Consider the following 20,863-nt stretch of genomic DNA (forward strand, 5'->3'; position numbering starts at 1 on the left):
TATTTATGTCTAATTCATGATAACACAAGAATTTACATTTTTGTCTTTGATGATTTTTTTTTCCAACAATTTATAGTTGTCAAAACATTTATGCTTTTTTCTTTTTTAAAATGTCTTGTTTGTAGTCCCTTACTGTGTGCATAGCCAGCTGTATAGCTTCTCATAGACTGACACATACCAAACCCAAATTAGTCAGCACAGTAATCACTTATCACAGTCACTAGTTTGTGGTTGTAGCAACTTGGATGTGACAAACCAAAGACGTACAGAAGTCGTGGCACCTCTTTCCTTTTTCCCAGCTGGCATCAGGCTCTTAACCCAGTGCATGATTTAGAATAAAAAATGGGAGCTAATGGAGTTGAATGAATGTCATGTCTACTCAAAGGTTACCTAGACTCCTTCTCACTTATCTCAAATTATGACATTTAGAACATTCTCTTCTCTTCTCAAAACACTTAGTAAGTTTTATAAGAGATGTCCTAAATGTAACAAGCAGATAACTTGCTCAGCACTAAGAGACTGAGTTGCAGTGGTTGTTATGGCAGATGTCACATAACATCAAACCACTTTGCCTCATGATTTGAGGATTGCATTATTTTTTCTTATGTCATAAAGAGAGTCTTCAAAGAGTGCCTAATGAAATCATACTGTTGAGTTGCATTATGGGAAACGTAGGCATTGTTTTATGAGCATTTCCCATACCAGGGACTAAAAAGTGCCTCTTTGCAAATGTTTTTACAGACTGATGCCAATTTAAAAGATAATGTGAAATGGTTTGACTTCATTAGAGTTCATATCAAAAGGTGTCCTGTTTTTGCTTTGAATGAAAATCTATATGTCTTTTCTTATTATGCAACTAGAGACCTTGTGGTCACAGAACAACTCTCACTGTGATTCAATTAGGGCCACAGGGAGGGGAGCTATAGAGGGGGGTGTCTAACACACATACTACACATATATGTATGCACTGTATTAGAATGGAAGGAGGACAGTGTATGGGGAGAAATGTATGGAGAGGAGAGGGCAAGGGGTTTTAGGGTGAGTATGGGGGTGTATGAGGGAGTGGCTGGGATGGGCTTTAGAGCAGAGTAAGGAGCTATAGACAGCATTATCACCACATGGTTCAAAGGACCACATGGACTGCTTTGCCTACTGTAGGAGCCTATCCCAGCTGTCACTGGGCAAGAGGTGGGGTACACTAACCACTGCACCACTGTGTTTTAGGTGCTGTTTTCACCTAATTCCATATAAATCTGTTTCACAAAGAAACATCATCCTCATGGTGGTGCATAATTTTTTTATTTTTTAAATGAAAGTACTGGGAATGGGAAAAAGATGTGAACAATATGGGTTTTCACCAGAGAGGTTTTCAAGTTTCTTCTGTCTTGTTTGGATTGTCACTGTTTATAAGCTACTTGCACAGATGACCAATGGGTTCTTTTTCTTTTTAACTAAGAGGACAGTCTTGCATTAAAATGGTCACTTGCAGACCTACAGCTATTTTAATCCCTTTTTCTGACTCCAAAATCAATTCCATTGAAAAGTAATGCAGCTTGTTAAGAATAGCAGAAATATTATTTGTATTTTATTTTTTATCTTTTAAAATATTAAATAGCACAATGACTGGTATTTTAAACTTTTCCACAGTGTTTCCAGTGTGTATGGAGGAGTGTAGGGAGGATCAGACATTTATTTCTCATGTATATAAATGTTAACTAAAACAAAGAAGTTATTAGGATATCACTATCCAGGTGGACTTGATAGTGAAGTCTTTAATAGCCAATATTAAAACATATTGAAACATATTGAAACAGTGTTTGATCACATTGTAGTCTAACCAAATCACAGCCTTCTTTCAAGTGCCATCTGCAGTCATGGAGTGTCACTTCCCTGCTCCCCTTGGCCTCTGTCTCCAGCCCATATTCACTTTGCCCAAGCCATGTTCTCCCCCTTTCCCCAGAGCTGCCATTCCTCATCTGCCCACCAGATGTCCCAGGACTTATGTCCTGTCTCATCCACCTGCTCACCTGTTGCACATCTGCAATCTCCTGTGCTTCCCTGCTGACTCATACACCTGTTCCTTGTTGGGTCATCTGCTTTTGTTCCCTAGTATGTTTCCTTTAGTGCCACTGCAGGACAAACTGCATTTATCCATAGAAGTTGGCTCTCTGAGTTACTGCATGTTACACTGAAAACACTCCTATAATTTATTAAGAAATTGAGCACAACCCTTGTGACAATGCACTAGGACTGCTGAGAGAGCCCATAGTCTTGTTTGTCTAAATTTTGTGTTCTTTGGTCTCTGTGCTTTTATTTAATCCTGTCATTCATTAATTCATTTCCAATTCCAGTCATTTGGGAAGTCAGTGTCTACCACATAACATTAATATACTATACCATACTAAAGTGCTTAGAGCTGCAGTGGCTTGTGACTAATCAGTCATGACACTGCCCGGCATCACTGATCTCTCAGATAGTGTCCTCTCCCTTTGCTCATGTGACCTCGTTGCAATCCCCCAACAATTAAACTGCAGAGGAGGGGTGTGATGAAAGAGGGCAGGAAAGAAAAAAAAGAGTGTGTGTATTACACTTGCAGGTCAGCAAGTGGATAGAAAGAATGTTGTCTCAAAGTGTGAAGCACATGTCAATGGCAGCCATGAACCAAACTGATTAAGAAATATGAAAGGCAGATTAACAAGGAACCTTGCCCCCCAACTTGTTCTCTAAGAACCCCAGCACAGCCAGACGACAATGATGTGTTCAGTTTTCATGACGTGATTTCAGTATGAAAAACACCATGTTCTGACTGCAACACTGGGCACAAACATATGGCTCTCCAACAGGCTTCAGTTTAACAGGAAGAAAATTGTTTGCAAGTTCAAAAACTTCAAAAAAAATGGCAATTTTTACACCATGGACACCATGGGCAACTCCACAGGATTCTAAATAAATAAATAAAGAAAATTAATGTGAGTACGAGAGTGTGAGAGAGAGAGAGGTCAAAAAACTGTGTGGCCCTACTCCATGTTGCCCGACTCAAAGTCTGATGCGGAAACCACAGCCCACCCATACTTAAGTGTTAACAATATGCAAATTTACTAGAGAGCCTCAGTACACTCACAACATTACAGATGAGAATTTTAACCCTTTAAATGATCCACACACATATTTTTAAATGTTATGAATTAAACCATGACCTTATCACTCTCAATACATATGAACTGTAATTATTTTAATCTGTAAATATTCCTTCTGATCTCAATAAACATAAATTACTACTATAAACATGAACCTCCAGCCATCCACATATGAATGAACTAAAAATGAATTTAGGCTTCTACAACCATTGTTAGTGTTTATGCAGATTGCAGATTTAAAAGATGGTACAAATTACTCACTGCTGCTGATACTGATGCGTAAACATTTGCTCAGGCAACAGCTTTTAGTCAGCTGGCAGCTTGTCAAACTGAAACAGAAGCATTTTAGCCTCCTAAGACCCAAGCATTGATTTTGTATGCATTTTTAATTTCTCCCAGCTTTTGGGGATTAGTAGGACCTGATTACTATAAAAACTAAACCATGTCTTTAAATAGAAACCGATTTTGAAAAAAATGAAGGTGGCATATGGGGATTAGGGGTTTATTTCACTGAATAACAAAATAAAGTCAGCAGTGTATAAAGCTTTATAATTGTTCAGTGTTTTGTAACTCTACACAATTTCCTTACTCCATACTCCAAACTAGGAATGTGCATTTTGTTTGTAGCAACAGTCTGTCACATGTATTGACCTGTGTCTCTCATTGTATTGATGAATGAGCATCAATAAAGCTGAAAAATCATATATGAATGGTGATGTCCTGTTGTAATCTTTGTTGTCTCGTCAAATTTGTATGTCACATCAAGCAGCAAATGTTACTGAGCATAAAAAACATGTTTCAACCATAAATATATATATATATTTTTTTAGATTTTTACACTTTTATCTTGATCATGGCTGTAGAATGTGTTGACAGAGATTGCCACCATCTTGTTTTTACAGTATACTGTGATTTTGTTAACACTAGATTGTGCAAAAAAAGCTACCAAGGGCAAGAAGCCTAAGTTCAGCAAAATGAAGCATAAGGTGCAGCAAACCTAAAACACAAACAAACAAACACACACACGCACACACTGCAAATTACACGAAAGCATGTACAGAATGAAAAAAAGAGGGTAAACCTGGTTTTCAACTGTTCATTGTCGCTTTCTGAGTGTGTGTAGCGATCAGGTAAAACACCTCCTCCAGATGTTTCCCCATGCAAAGAGTATAGCTCTGGACAAATCACAGCCTTCCCATCCGAGCTGCATTCTCACTTCCCTCATGTCTTCATCATTTTGTCTTCATTTCTCTGCCTTTCTTTCTTTTCTTTTTTTTCACTTCTATATCTCCTTGACAGTTTTTTGGTTTATCTGTCAATAGCTGCATATCTCACTCATTCCTTCTTTCACAGACCCACTGCTTATCTCTGCGTGTTTCATGTTTGTATTACAGGAGAATACTGCTGCACAGAATTGTTGATAATTATGGATTGCAGCCTCCTCTGGGCTTTGCCTTGCACAACCTGCGCTGACTCCTGACAGTGGACTTTACAGCCTCTGATCTGACTCCCTGTCTCTCTCTTTTTCTCCCTCTCACTCTGTCTTAGTTCACTTTAGTTCAATCATGTATGAGTATAAACATATTACTATCACCTGTGTCTCCTCTTCCATCCCATTTCCATCTCTACGTGCACACTGTGAGGAAAACTTTTCGGTAGTGGCTTATTATACTGATCAAAGATCACCATCAGACCTAAACACACACACATGAAAACATATCGACCTCTTGTAAAGGGGACTATCCTCATATCAGGCGGCTGCTGGTTTGGGGAACGTGTGATGTGTATCAGCGGACTTGGCTGGCACCACATAATGAGCTTGGCGAGGGAGACTGTCATCATCTCGTGATAATTCCCAAGGTTCAAATCCTGTCAGTGATGAGCTATGCTACTATCTTCCCCCCATAAGGCAAGGCAGGGCTGCACGCTATGCCATGAGTGGAAAATTATTTTTGTTTGTCATAGCATATTATATACACTGTACTGCCACTTCCATATGGAAGGGGATCACATGGGTAAAAATGAAAGAAATAAGAATAAAGAGAAATAAAAATCCACCAATACACATTAAAGATAGATAAAGGTGTCACTTTTCATTTGCAATTAAATGAGCCCCTATTGCAATATATATAGCATTATGTAAATAAGGTCGGTTAATATTTCAAGGCAAATTTAAAGAAAACACAAACACAGAGTGGTCAGTGTTTAATAAACAGGCCATTTTTCACAGGTGCAAATAATCAAATGAATGATTGCTGAATTCCATTTACCTGCCTCAATTTCAGAGTCCTGGTATTGTTCATGCTGACTTACTGTGACAGTGACAGAGCTTACACTATAAGATTTTCTGCTGTGAAAACGTTCTGTATTCATGTCTGTTCAGGCATCTTTCAGCTTTAATCTTGAAGCTTTTGTAGAGAGTGATTGAAAAGTCTATGACATTCAGTAAGGAATGTCGTATTGGGTTTTTTTTTTCTTTCTGTTGTATTATATTGAAATGTATTTCACCATGTAATTAAAAAAAGTTTGTAAACATTTGCTTTGGATTCATGCTGAAGTTCACCAGCGCTAACAGACGATTTGACAGAAAGCAGATCAAGAAAAAATCTGTATTTTTCTGCACAAGAATGTGTGAGTAATCTTTAACTACAACAGTGTGGTTGGCCTTACAGGAGTGGGTGGGGTCCAGTGCTGTGGAGGGGCCTTACCTGCTCCGGTTTTCCCGGGACAGTGGTGTAAGCTTGCCGTTGACACTTGGGGCTCCACCTCCTCCCGGGCGGCTGAGCCCTCTGCTGTAGGCTACTGCCGCACACCAAGGACCGAGCTCATACAGGCGGTGCTGCCGGACGGTGTGTGTGTGTGTGTGTGTGTGTCAGGGAGAGAAAGAAAGCGAAAGAGGGAGAAAGTTTGTGTGCATGTGTGAGTGTGCCTGAGTGAGTGAGAGAGAGAGAGGAGGAGAGAGAGAGGGGGGGAATCGCTAAAACTACAGGTGAGCGCTCCATCTTATCTTCCGTCTTTGCTAACGCTTCTCTCCGCTGCTCTCGCTTCTCTCTTGATAGCCGGTTGTGATCCAGTATCCAGTGATGCACATACACTGGCTATGGACTTCAATAAAGTAGATGTTGAAACTAGAAATGAAGTTAAAAGTTGAAAACTTTGTGACTTGAAGTGTGTGTGTGTGTGTGTGTGCGTGTGTGTGTGTGTGTGTCGGGCCAGAGCTTTGACATTGTTGCACACATTCCTACCAGATTAACTCAGAATCACCATCTAAAATTGTGTGAATAATAATCTAATTTTTGCTGCAGGTGAAGAACAGTCAGCTTCACTGACACAGTGTTGTGTTGTTCATACTAGGTAACAATAAGAAGCAGCTCAGTGTAACTGAAAAGCACGTTCTCCTCACTGGTCCTTTTTAGGTGAGGGGGGATTTCTATAAAAGTTGTATTTTTCAAATCACTTTTCAGTGATGGTAAAAGTTTGCACTTTTCTCCTTGGAATTCAAGAATTCCATGTTGCCATTTATTTCTTTTCACCAGCTTGTCAGGATATTTAGACGTGTGTGTTTGGAGGTACCTGTTCCCATGGCCCTTGCAGGCTTAGTCTAGCTTTAATCAGCTCAAGGACCTGGCCTCTTGCCCTACTGCTGAGATCAACACTAACCTAAAGGGTTAAGAGGATCCACGAGTCACTCAGACCCTGATAGTAGACCTGGACATGTGGGAGAGGAACACTGGTTGGGGTTGCCTCTTTATTAATTGATTAGAGACAGACCAGTTTATGGTTTTGATGATGTATTGTGATGACATATACTGTGCTGAATACGTGCTGGTAAATGTCAGGTGTGAGTGCTCATGATAGAGGTAGTGATGTCTTTGTATGTCATGGCAGTTCTCAGATGTTCCAGTTTGGTTTAATAGAAGACTTCAGAAAGTGATTTAACTTCAATCTCACTGGTCATTTGGGCTTAGTAGGTGGGCTAAGGCAGAGGTCAGTTTAAAGAGTTTGTCTGTGTGTGTGTGTGTGTGTGTGTGTGTGTGTGTGTGTGAAAGTAAGTGCTTCAGTCTAAATGTGGTGAGTGTGGCCCTGTGTAGGACCAGGCAACCAAATTCATTGGATTACATAGAATTTTTGTTTTTGCACAGTGTGAAAAATGCCTCATTCACAAAACTGAGATGCAGTATGTGCTTCCTCTGCATCACAACAGTAACATAAGCTCCGAAGTTTCCTTTGAGACACCCGCATGTGTGAGCTTTGCCAGTCAAACACTCTTGAATAATGGCAGTGACTGATGATGACAAAATAAGACAGAAGAAAAGTAGTCAGATTACATCAGTGAAATAGAAATAGTTTGGTGTTGCCAAGCCTGACATTGAACAGACAGCCAGGAGCAGAACTTGAGACAAAAGCTTGCAGAGGAATATATGCCTCTTTGAAATTCAGATGTTAGCCCTCATCCCAATTCCAAAACCAGAGCTAAAAAGCAGTTGAAATTAGCAAAAGCTAGTTAAACACTGTTGTGTTATATAACATACTGGAGACCTTTCTTACACAGCTAAAAAACAATATACAACTTTTTCATTGTCATGTTTTTATTATGAATTTTCTACTAGGTACTGCGCACAAATAAAGCACAGTTGGAAACTTTTAAAATATTTTACTACTGATGCTGAATAGAAATAGAAGCAGAAATATGAATATGAATTTTTTCAACTACACTGAAGTTCCCTGTCATATGCTAATCTGTGATTTTACAAATTTCCGGTTTATTCCTGTTAATTTCCATACATTCACGGTACTTCCCATATAATTCCCATGGAAAGTTTCCAAGTTTGAAAATTGCTATAATTTTGCAACCCCAACCCTTGCAAGTGCTGCTGCTATTGTTGCATAGCTGCTCTTAATGTTTGTCTTCACTCTTTTTACAGTACATAAAGGGATAAAAGCCCTGGAAGTGGTTCTTTTCTTTTATTGGTCTTTGGTATATGGTGAACCCCTATTTTTGAATCATGTTTTATCTTGATTTTATATAAAGAGAAAAAATGTACTGAAATTGGGAATCATCTATAAGATTGCATTTTGCCATCTGCCATACCTCTGTGCTTGGATAATCTATAGATCAGGAAACATCTCGCTGCCATAGGCCGCCTGTTACTCTGTCATTGAGTCTTTGATATCTGAGCTTCTGCAGGCTGAGATGCTTATAATCATGTCTCCTGATACAAATCAGCTCCTTGTTTGCAGCACACTGAGAAGGACTGATTACCACGACATGTCTGTCTCTTCCTGTCTAAAAGTTATGTCAGGCTAATTTAACTCAGTGTGAGTACAACTAATAAATACTTTCATAGTCAGAGATATAGTGTATAGATTTGATTACTTTTTGTACCTTTTATTGTGTAGAAAATAATAAAATGCCTAAATGAATGCCTCCACAATCTTTACTAAAACTAATCACCAGATAGAGAATTTTACAACCTTGTACCTTTTGTGAAAGTATAACCCTCAGATATTTTATATGTTTTTCTTAATTATTGACTATGGCCAGTTATAATCCTTATAATACATCTACTGATTTGATTTCAGTCTTTTTAACCTTACAGAGAGTAATGCAGCAATCTCTTTCCCCTGCAGTGCACACACAAACGTACACACACATACGTAGAAGAAAAATTTACCCTGGAAATGGCTGACGGCATGTGAATCACATCACAGATTGTCTCATCAGTAATAGGAAATGCAGTTTCCTTACTTGTTACTAAAAAAGTAGCCCAAATATCCTGCCTGTCTTTTATATAGACAGGAAGCACTGATTGCCCTTTTGCTTTTTAGATAACTTAATGACACATCTTTGTAAGTAGTTTCAAGTGCAGATCGTTAGTGTCAATGCCAAATCCATTTAGCTAATTTATCAAGCAAGAGCCTTCAGATTTTGCTCTCTGAATAAAACTGACCCAAGCTGCATTTTATTTCCCCAGAAACATCAGTTTAATCAAATGTCTTGAGATGAATTCATCACTTAGAGTGCAGAATAATATTGGCAACTTTTGCAAGTTTTACAGGTTTATGAGTGACGCTACCTTTTGATGTGCATGCATGTGAGGTAGGAAACAAGCCAGATCACTGACAGGTTTATTAGGAGATGAGCATGAGAAGTTGTTTTTGTGCCTTAAACTGCAGCAGTTGAAAAAGCTACAATTTCTAATTTTACTAGTTTCCAGCAGTTTTCTTTCTTTCTAAAATGCCCATACATAAACTAGGATGTCATTAAGCAGTGTACCACACTGTGCTGATTTCCCTGGACTATGGCCTTGGCTAAAGTTCTCTCTGGCTTATCTGCACTTTACTGACCTTCTCCACAGGACTTAGTGCTAGGCTAAACTCAGAGTTGCCCTGTTCACCTCCACCTCTAATCCACTGATTCTCTTGCTTTCTGGTTCAAACATGAACTAGCTGGTTGGTGTGTGTCTGCACTGAATTTAATCACCATAAAACCCCCTCACTGGCTACTGTCTGGTCATGCCCTTGCATGAGCTTTTGTTGGCCTTGCAGGTGTGTCTGAGTTTATAGTTAAATATTAATTACATGATAAATCACTTACGACCATTAAAAACATAGCTGATTTCCAAGTAGATCTGAGTGCTGCTGTTGCGTTGAATAAGAAAGCATAACATAGGCAAAAACAAAATGTACATGTATATGAACAGGAATGCACATTGTGTGTCTGTGTGTACATAGGTGGTGTGGAACAAAAGCTGGGTAAGCCCAACAGTAGTAGGTATTAGGTGTGCTCTATTTGAGGTCTGGATCAGTAGCAGTGAAAATCTGCAGTTCATCTCACACTGGAAGATTTAACTCTCTTTTTGTAATCCTGAAATGCAGAATTACCTTTGATGGTAATCTTTCTTTTACTGCAAGATTCCAGGAGAAATACAGCAAATATCCAGACATGGTATTATGAGATTACTGATGGCTCCACAAATGATGATCTAATAATGTATGTAGTGGCTTAGGAAGTTGTTTGAAGGGAAGACATTTACTTGTTTGACACTATGGTTAAACTGAATCCCTTTAGTTGAAGATGTTGTATTTGGGTGGTCTGTTTCTATCAAATCAAAGAGTGCCTGCTTTAGGCTCTTATGATATTAGTTCTTTGAGTGTTGTGAGTGTAAATTTCAGTTCCCAGTTGTTTCCTTAGGGTTGGTTACAGCTAGTGGAGTAGGCACTGGGCTGCCCACTAACCCATTACAAATCACTGTTTCTCAAAAAAAAAGTGTAAGTGTCTGTCTAGAAGGGGTTTTTCATAAAGACTTCAGTCTTCAGTGTTAACTGAAGCTCTCACTGTGGCTTTAGGGTGTGTTATTGTAATTTATGACTGCTTTGACTCATGTTTTACAATGTGGCATAAAAGAAGTTCAGAGGAACTGAGTCATTCTGATGAATATGGAGAAGAATTGATCAAGAAATGATCCCATATTAATTTCAGCATGTCTGTGTTTTTGATAGAGAGAGAGAGTAAAAGACTGTCTGGCATGACTTTGTGTAATGACTCCCTCTAATAATATGTTTATTTCTTTCATTGAGTAAATAGATAATATGGCATTGAAGTCTGACTCTTCAACATTTTCAGCTTCTGCATGTTTCTAGTTGGAAGTCACTGCTCTTTACCAATAGTATCACACAAGTATGTTACAGATGCATTTTGTAATGTATTTAAAGTTTCTGAATTAAAGGCTTAATTTCTCTGCAAGAAAACATTTAAAACATGCTGCTTTGACCTTGTGGGGGACAAATTTGGTGCCTCAACACTTTGTTTAAGTTACCCTCTGTACTGCTAAATACCCCAAAGCTGAATGAAGAACATGCTCATCAAGTTTGTTATCTGCAGGATTTCCTCCCTTATGTCTTGTGATTTTACTCATTGGTGTCTTTATTCCTTTATGTCTTGAGTTGTATTGCCTGGATTTCCAGGGGTTCTTGTGCCTCAGGGTACTTGTCACGGAGTACTTTGATGATTTGACAATAGCTCAACCAATATAAAACAACAGATATTACAATTTGATAAAAAAAAAAAAAAAACTATATCACTTGAACACAACATGTTGCGATTAAGTTTAAGTGAAAACTGCTTTTAAACAGTTAGGGTAACACTCTGGATAAATATTTGAAACATTCAGCTTATGCTACTTAAAAGTAGTAGCATGAATGCAAACTTAAATGAACTATGTGGCCATACTTGACTTGACTTCATCTGGCAGAGGTTCCCAGCCTTGTTTGCCCGATGTATCCCATCAGACAAGGTTGGGAACCTCTGGTGCAGATGACAGTGGTGCAGGTAGCAGCTGCTCTAAATATTGAGTCACCTGCCTTAATAAGGAAAGCAAACTTCCTTTATGATCTCATCTGAATGATCTGATCCCATTTCGAGCCCAGCCTTATTTTACAATACCCTAACAACAGTGTCAAGCTCAAGCTGCAGTACACTGGCAGTGTGCTCAGTGGCTCAATCTGAAGCCCTTCATTTGATGTGTACACAAACTCGCAGACACACACACAGAGTCAGGCTTATCGTGTTATGGTGTTCAAGGATATGGGAGCTTGGGATTGTTTGGACTAGTGTCTCAAGATCTCTTGGTATTGTTTGACTGCTGCACAGAAGGTATAGAGGTGGAACTATAAACTCCCGATGGGTTTCTTCTTATCTCATTGTGGTGATTGTGTGTATGTGTTTGTGCCAAAGTCTTTGTTCAAGGTCTCTGATTGGCTGCACTGAAACTGAGCCTTCCTCTAACTATGATGGTCATTGTCTTATTTGTCTTACTGGCTTTACAGTAGGTTCAACTTTATTATTTATACATTCAAAACCATGTGATTAATATATTTACATATATATCCATGTAGGATTCACATTAGTTAAATCCAGAACCACATAGGCTACTTATGACCTAAGCCTGTGATATTTAAAAAGTATGCAAACAGGCCTAGACATTTACATCTGGATCTTTATTTATCCAACAAACAATATAAACCAAGTAATATGGAAATTATTTTATGATATCTGCACATGTCTGTGCATAAGCATGTACAGCTAAAAGGTGCTATCATAGATCCATAGACTGCCTCAACTGATCAGTAATGTACTGGCCAAACTTGAGTAACTAACAGTCCTAATTTCTCCCTGTGATTTATTTTACTTGTACAGCAGTTTAATTTTACTAAATGCCTCCTTGTGAAGTGGAGGATTACAGACATAGCTATAAGTCTAGACTGGATTATTGGAGCATGACCTGAAAGAGCGTTCAAATATAATATATGTGAAACTATTGCTCAGGCTTTTTCTCTTTAGATTTGTGATAGCAGTCCTCCACAGTTTTCCTGGAAGTCAAAATGAAATAACCAAGTACAAAAGATAGTGGGTGAGAGTGCAGTGATTGAGAAAACCTTAGTAAAACTGGGCCTTTTAGTAGCTCTGCTTGCCTCTTCTGCTGTTGCTGTGCGACATGTTAAATCAGTCACTCTTTCTCCCAGTGAAGCAGAGGTCAAAGGTCACATCACAAGAGCACTACAAATGTGAAAGCTGCTTTGTTCTCTCCTGCAGTTCTTCAGTTGTTTACCATGAATGCGCATAACCCGTACACGTAGATATCGTACAGGTACAAACACGCACTTTCCCACTCCTTTCCCTTTCTCTTCTCTAATCCAGTCATTCTTTTGAGCGGAGTTGACCTTCATGGCCCGAGTCTGATGTCTCAACCCAGCTGATTTGTCTCATCCTTTGTTTTTTAGTTGAATTGGAGATGGCAGAGATGAATCAACACCAAATTCACATGCTTCACTTGAATCAAGCAGCAATGAAATGCCGCTGTAATGCAGCACATAGTGTATAATTTTGCAGCAGATTGCCCTGTGTTTTGTCATTTGCTTTCTTTGTTCTTCTGTTACAGCAGTGTGAAACTCAGCATTTAAAGAAACACATTGACAGTTTTTGATATAAGGTTGTTGCCCTTATGGTGAGAGTTAGATGCAACTGATACCACTCTCTTATCTGTATGCTGAATATGACGCTGTAGCCAGCAGCTAGCTAGCTTAGCACAGTGGAAAACAGGGAAATCACTTAGCCTGCTCTCAGTAACAAAATGAGCCTACCAGCACTACTAAAGCGCAGTATATAATACCTTATATCTCATCCACTGAAGTATTACAAAAAAAAAGTGTAAAACGTACTATTCATTATTTGTTAGACTATTTCTCGACTGGGACCTGTAACTTCCTGGTGTATCTGCTAGTTCTCTGGCAGCTGCTCAGAGTCAAGTAATAGTCTGGCCCACAGACCCACCATAAAACAACAAAAAGATTGTTTTAACACTTCAGCATGTGTGTGAATTAAACATATAAAGTATTAATTAGTGAGCTTTACAAGCACTGGTAGGTTGATGTTGGTATCAATGGTCTCATCTAATTCTCTAATTGCATAATAATGAGTCACTCAAAAATTAGCAGACTTTTTGATATATATATATTTTTTAAATGGCAGTGGAAATAGTCCTGAATATTTATACAGTTCTTCTGCTGAGTGTTGAAAACTTTACAGTTTAACAGTTTTGGTGGAGAGAGCAGTTTCATGTTTTAGTGTAGAGAACAAATTGGAGTGGGTTGGAGTAGAGGTGAGGCTTTTATCTTTTGGTCAGACCCTCTTGCTAAGTGCCATGAAAATGGTCTTATGTGGTTGTGGTGCTACACTTAAGCTCTGTGGCGTAGTTTACCCCAGAATGTCTCCCTGTCATTGTCAGTGTCACTCCTTTCTCTTTCTTTTCTCATTCCTTTTTTCCATTATCTTTTACCTTTTTCCATCCTCTTCTTCATCTGTCTCTTTTAACTATCTCTCATTCTCTTTTTCTCTGACTTCCTCTGCCTCTCTCGCCCTCCACTCTCCCTTCGTGTCCAGAAGAAAGGGGTGGTGCATTCCAAAAGCCTGGAGACCATTCCCCTCTTTCAGCCAGTGGCCCATGGAGTGACAGAGGAATTAGAATAAGAATAGCTGCCCATTCACCCCAGTGCCCCAGTGACGAGCTGGAGAGAGCGAGGGAGGGCGAAATAGAGGAAGCCAGAGGGAGGAGAGGAATGAAGGGGTCCCGCACATACTGTGTTCCTATTGGACAGCGGCGTTCCCTCTGTTTTTACATCGCTTCTCTCAGTTGTGCTTTCAAGTTTGTTTTACACATTCTGGCGCACATACACACCACACATGTGCATGCATGCGTAAATATACACATTGGGGTCTAGGGTTTGCACACGTGCACGCTGGAATACAGGAATCTACACACACACATACACACTGTCAAAATTGGCTTTCAGAGACACAGACTGAGCAATTCTGACCACGCAGTGCAGAGGAGAGTGAGGTGATCTGTGGCTATGTGAGTATGAAGCTGAATCACTTCCTGCTAACACTGGATTAATAATGAATATTACACTGTGACTGCTACTGTTATGTTGTTCTCTTAGTGTGTTACTTATCTGTAAAACATCAGCTTAAATTTTTATGACATTCTTATGTTTTCTGTGGATTAGTCTGCTGGTGAAGATCTTAGATTAAAATGCGACCTTGTGCCGTCACTGTAGGCTGCCTGTGGCTAAACTGTAAACTCTCTTAACAACATAGTTGTTAAACTGTAACAGCAGTGCAGTTGTTTAACAGTGCAGCAAATGGTCCTTAACAACAACTTGTGGCTTAATAAAAATTACTATCTTTATGTCTCTGAGCAGGTTTTAGGTTTTCATTAAGTGTTATGTAAGGAGATGGTTATTTTGTAATATTCTTTTTAAAAATAGTTTGCCAGTCACCTCATCTCAAGGGCTCTTCAGTGACAAAAAGGCTTCACAATTCTGTACTGATCCCTTCACTCAGACACAGATTGGAGACTGTGCAGACTGAGCCCCTCTGCACCAGGGCTGTAGTGGTAAAAATGATTGTGTTTACCACCCTATCTTATGTGATCCACTCTGTTTCAAGCTTATGGGGCCATGACAAATGGGAAGATGGACCTCTACCTGAACAACCAGTCTTGATTCAAATACAATCTAAATTTTAGACAGAACTAACAAAAGTTAAATGTACACAAGTGAACATTTTGAATCTATCTACTGATGCTACCTCTATGTTGAAATAATTACCAACATAAGCATAACCTATAACATATTTGCTGGGTAGTGTCAAGCCCTGTCTTATAAGATCTGTCTTTTTATGGCAGGTCCAAATCTTGTGTTTTGAATTTGGATTAAGAATATTACTTGTTTTCAGCATTGTGAGAAAGCATCTCTAGTTAATCCAATTTTAAATGTTTTATTTAGCAAAGCAGCAAGAGAATTTCCTCAGCCCATAATGCAATGGTTCTTAACTCTTTTACCACTAAAACCCACTCTGTGCTCTGTGCTTGTTTTTCATGCAGACCAAGTTTTGTCAGTGCCATGTCATTCACTTCTTAGTGTTCACCTACTGATATTCAGCTAGTAGCTTCTCCTTCACCCTGTGCTTCAAGCATTATATTGGTTGCAGCATCCTCTAGTTCACTTTTCAGTCCTGTTGACCTTGTCGCTGCAAAAGGATCTCTAACAACCATGCATTTTCTGATCTGATTTTCAGGGAAATACAAAACTACATGTACATGTCATCTGAACATGATCATTGTTCAGATGAGAGAACCACAACAACAGTTTTCTGATCCATTCTTCAATTTTGTCCCAGAGGGTGAAGAGTGATGCATTTGTACTCTGAAGCCCTGCAATCAGATCATTCAGTCAGCTGAAGATGTCAGCTAGGTAGGCTAGGAGGGCAAGTCATTTTTTATCAGGAGAAAACCTCACCTCCTCCAGGAGCTAAGAAAGCCAAAAGACTTGGTACAGTTGCAGGTAGTGGTCAGGGTCAGTATTTCCTGCTTTTGTTTGTTTGTTTGATTGACTTTTTTAAACATTTGATTATTTCTCTACTGGTTTTTAGTTTCAGCATCCTGAGGTCTTTGAGCTCCCACTAATGGGAAATACGTGTGCAATCCATGGTCTCTGGAATCTTTATGTTTTTTTTAATCCTATAGGTTGTGCCTTTGCGCAACTTTTTCTCTCTCAATCAAAAAACACAAATCTGTATTTTCTTATATTTCATTTCATATTAAGTTTTTTTTAAAATCCATTCCTGCGACGCTCTAATAACCCCCATCATCTGAGGTCATCCCCTCAGGGTTGAAGGTAACATTACGCAGGTAGTTGGAAAAAAAAGTTTATTTGGGCTGTTGTATGGTGAGGCTGTTCTATGCATCTGAATACGAAGGAGACAACATATTTTTATGGATGCGGTCAGCAACTTACATGGGTAAACCTACTGAAGTGAGTGTTGAGGGGTCCCCTCTCTGTGCCTCTGCCTTTGACAGTTGGACCGTGGGGCCATGTGGACCTCTTATTGCCAAGCTGAGTGTGAAAAACAGTTTCCAACAGACACCTGCTTTAGATCACAGACCTGAATTAGTGAGTAAGGTTAAGACATTTGATTTGTCATATGTCAGGCAACAAAGCAGCTCTCCTTCTGACTTAAGTTGCTTATTTAGGCTGCAAAAGCAGTCCTGGCTGTGACGAGTCAATCTTTTCATTTACTCTGTCCTCCTCCTGTAATCACTTTAATTTGTCTCAGGGGTCAGATAGGTTTAGTGTGCGACATGACTACACAAGAGGTGTTCTTCCTCTTCTGTCACAACACAACCAAGAGAAAGCCCAACTACTACTAACTTCACTACTGCGGCAGCTGTCGCTTTTCATTCATTCATTCAGTATCTATACCACTTAAGGGTCGTGACTGGGCTGGAGCCTATCCCAGCTTACACTGTACGGATCACCAGTCCATTCACACCTGCAGGCAATTTAGAGTCACCAGTTGACCTAATGCATGTCTTTGTATGGTGGGAGGAAGACGGAGTACACAGGCACAGGGAGAACATGCAAACTCCACATAGAAAAGGTTCATACCCGGAACCTTCCTGCTGTGAGGTGACAGTGCTAACCACTACACCACTGTGCCGCCCAGCTGTAGCTTTTATCATTTAAAACTGCTTTGTGTAGTGTTTTAACACCATCCATTGCCAGAGTTATTTGAAGGCAATATAATGATAATATTAACAGTAAACAAGGCCATCGTTAAGACCTAAGGGGTTGGTAAAGACTTTTACCAACTATTGACTATCTGACAGTGGCAGACACTCAAGCACTCAAGTTTAAAGGAGAGTTTCCATTGTCTGGGACATTGCTGTCAATTTTGAGAAAAGACTGCACAAAGAATACCTCTGGTGTGAAATACAGACTGCCCACTTTGATGACCCTAGCCTCTTTCTTCTGGCAGCTACACTAGAGTGTCTTACTAAATGAGGCCCTCTTTTTATTTAATTATTTTTAATTGATTCCTTTGTCACTCTCTCAAATTCTTTGTGTCTGTTTGTTACAGCTGGAGACAGCTTGGTGTCCATGCATCCAGGCATCCTGATGCTCATCCATGACTGTGTATCTGAGCCTCCTCGTGCTGGGTGAGTTTGCAAAGCTATCCAATCAGTTTTCAACTTCATGTTTACAGTTTGCTGGTAAAAGACCAGTTTGAGCATGTGCAAATGAACTGAACTACAGGTGAGACAGTGACCTATAGTTAAACTATAGGGGCAGCTGCATTTTGCTTCAGAGCAGTCATTGTATGGTTCAGAGCAGGTTATCTGATCAGAATTGGTAGTGGTCACATATTTTTACTTTACAGTTTTTATAGGTAAAAAAGAAAAAACCAGAAGACATGTTAGTTTGCTTTCTGCTGCTCTGTCTTCTGTATAAAAAGAAAAACCAACTTTAAGCTTAATGAAAAGGTCAGTGAGAGAGAGCTGTATCACTTTCTCCCACTCAACTCCAAGGGACATTTTTTAGCAGTTCAACAGCAATCAGCCACCGGTAGAACAATGCGAAAAGATTAATAACAGCAGGACACATTTTTTTTATTGTATCCAGATCTCATGTTTTTTTCTCATGTAATTTACCAGCCAAATCCAAATCCCCTGTGGTACAGCAGCAGCAGCAGCAGCAGCAGCAGCCTGTTATGTGTAGTAATTACTACTGAATCTGGTGTGAACATGTTTTCTGATCATACAATATGCCCTATGCCTCTGCACCTTCAACCCTGTCATAGGTGTTGTTGTTGTTACTTGAGTAGACTCACATCTGAAGGAAGTCCTGACAGACTCATACTCTCCCTGTGCATTGTCATTAGGTCTAAACCATCATCACTTCATGCACGCTAATCACAGGATTGAGTTGTAACCACAAATGTTTGTACTAGATTGTGTTTACTTTAGGGAACAGGAAGTGAAGGGTTTAAGTGAGATTTGAACTGTTCTTTGCTGAGCTGATGTTACTTTTCAGTCCTGTCAAAATGACAGGGTGGCAGGACCCTTAATTTTTATGATAACAATAATTATCTCATACTTGATTCAGCAATGTTGATGCTTTAATTTAAGACCTTAAGGATGCTCCATGTAAACACTTCACACAGTAAGGAAACCAATAGGGCTGTAATGATATACTGTAGTGAGATGTTTCACAATAAAGTGACAATATGCACCGTGGGACAAAAATATCAAGGAAATGTTAAGTGGCTTTCAAACTGGGTGTGAGCTGTGCAGAGTGGGACACCCAGGAGTACCCCTCTTTTTGAATGTCTGTGTTCTCTCTCATTTCAAGATAGCAAGCACGCTACATTTAAGTAGAAACTAAGGTGAATTTTCAGCTGGCTTTGATCGTTGCAGTAGCACTATGTATCTTTTGGGCACAAACAGCTAATGAGTCCCTGACTGAGAATATCTGAAATCCAGTTTCACATATTGTCCTGCTCCTGTTTCTGTACAAGTCATAAAACTCAAGAAAACTGAAAATTGTCACAATTGTAGGTTGAAACTTTTTTAATCCAAGTGAATTTGTCTTTGCCTCAGCTCACAGCACCTGGGATGAATCCACTTCTGTTAGTCTCCAGTTACATATTTCCACTGACTTTGTTAGTCCACCTCAGTATTGCTTCGTGTTACATGAGACAACTAAACAGTGACATAGAGAAAGTTGCGGGCAAACTGATGTGCTGATGATGTGTTGGTCTTTTTGTCTCTAAGGATAAGCCTAGTGATACTGTAAGTTTTATTTTTTATTATTGCCATCAAATGCCAAGAAAAGACCAACGCTAACAATGTATTTGTCTATTTCTCAATACTGACTTCCCTACCCAGCCTGTGGCGCCCAAGCCCACTGGTTCTTACCGGAAGACTTAAATCTTTAAAAATGTCATTTTTTACATCTCATTGTTTCATATAAAGGGCTAAATAATTTCATTTAACAGCTGGCCACTGTTGTTCTCATTCAAACTTTGGTATAAATGTGTGTGCTGTGGGTTAACTGTGAACTGTGAACTCTGTGGAACAGCGAGAAGCAAGTTGACTGTATCATTACAGCCCTATAAACCAACAGTCCAAGAATACAACCACTTTAAACTTGTATGTCACAAGCAAAATCAAGTTCAGGACCTCAGCTTGAGAAAAAAAACATAATATTGGTTTGCCATGTGTGAGAGTCGACTGTCCTTGGTCCTGAGCTTTGTGTGTAAGTGTATAGAAAACTTATTTCGCCGTCATCAAAAGTGAAGTGATGTCACTGTTGGTACAAATGCTCACATCAGAGAAAGAGAGCAGTATCACTTTCTCCCACTCATCTCCATGTGACATTTTTTCAGCAGCTATCAGCTACTGATAGAACAATGTGACAAGGTTAATAGCAGCAGGACACATTCTTTTTACTGAAACCATGTCTGGACATTTCCTGCACAGTGTATCAGCTTTTCAGCAGCAGAACAGTTCCCTCCAACTCATGATATTAAATCTCCCGAGGTCATTTAAACCCAGGTTTATTAGGTCAGCCTGTAGGATTTGGACACTCTGTGAGAGTCTGGGGTATTTCTGGAATGTGTAGTAAATGACAGCTGACAGCAGAGCTGGATCTGAGGTAGAATGGGACCTCGCAGGGTTAATTGGTGACTAAAGCGAAAAGGGCCACACACAAGCAGAGGTCACAGCCACTGTTAAATGTCTTTGTGTAAGTGGTAGGATTACTATTCACCCATGTGTCTGTGTTTGGGTCTCCTGGGAGACTCGACAGTGTATTTTATCAACATTAAAGAAAAATCCTCGTCTTGTTTAGTACACCCACACACCTTGAAATAGGAGACCGATTAAGTATATTATACTTGCCTCTCCCAACTCGTCTATGCACAGGTATCTGGGTCAGTCTCTTTATTAATTATTAACTGGAAGAAGACTGTGAGATTGTGGGTGGAGACTGCCAACAGTAATAGTGAGCTGGAGTTGGCTTTTGTCTTGCAATACATATTAATGAATGAGTGAATGAATGAATCAGTGGATGAATGAAAGACTTTCTTGGCCCCTTAATACGAGTCAGTCATGGTTTGCTGCTGAGCATGTGCATCCCTCTATGGCCACAGTTTACCATCTTCTAATGGCTACCTCCAGCATGATAATGCTCCATATCACAACAGAAAAGTTGTCTCAGACTTGTTTTCATGAACATGACAGTGAGTTCTGTGAACATCAGTGGCCTCCTCAGCCATGAGATATGGCACTAACAGAACAGATTTGGGATGTGGTAGAACATGA

The 20,863-nt window shown here is 39.5% G+C and overlaps 1 protein-coding gene across 3 annotated transcripts in view; it reads left to right on the forward strand.

Moving 5' to 3' along the window:
* Positions 1 to 5,915: 5,915 nt before the first annotated feature.
* Positions 5,916 to 20,863, forward strand: part of lamb2l (laminin, beta 2-like) — a 48,715-nt gene continuing 33,767 nt past the window's right edge. The window contains exons 1-2 of one of the 3 annotated variants that reach the window (XM_018678824.2): positions 5,916 to 5,986; positions 17,620 to 17,698. In XM_018678824.2, coding sequence (XP_018534340.1) covers positions 17,668 to 17,698 — 31 coding nt within the window. In that variant the 5' untranslated portion in view covers positions 5,916 to 5,986; positions 17,620 to 17,667. Of the gene's footprint in view, positions 6,127 to 14,474; positions 14,552 to 17,619; positions 17,699 to 20,863 lie in introns of those variants that run through there. The other 2 variants (XM_018678810.2, XM_018678818.2) reach the window with 2 other exon arrangements.

The sequence above is a fragment of the Lates calcarifer genome, linkage group LG6 (assembly GCF_001640805.2).
Source record: "Lates calcarifer isolate ASB-BC8 linkage group LG6, TLL_Latcal_v3, whole genome shotgun sequence".
Taxonomy (NCBI): Eukaryota; Metazoa; Chordata; class Actinopteri; family Centropomidae; genus Lates; species Lates calcarifer.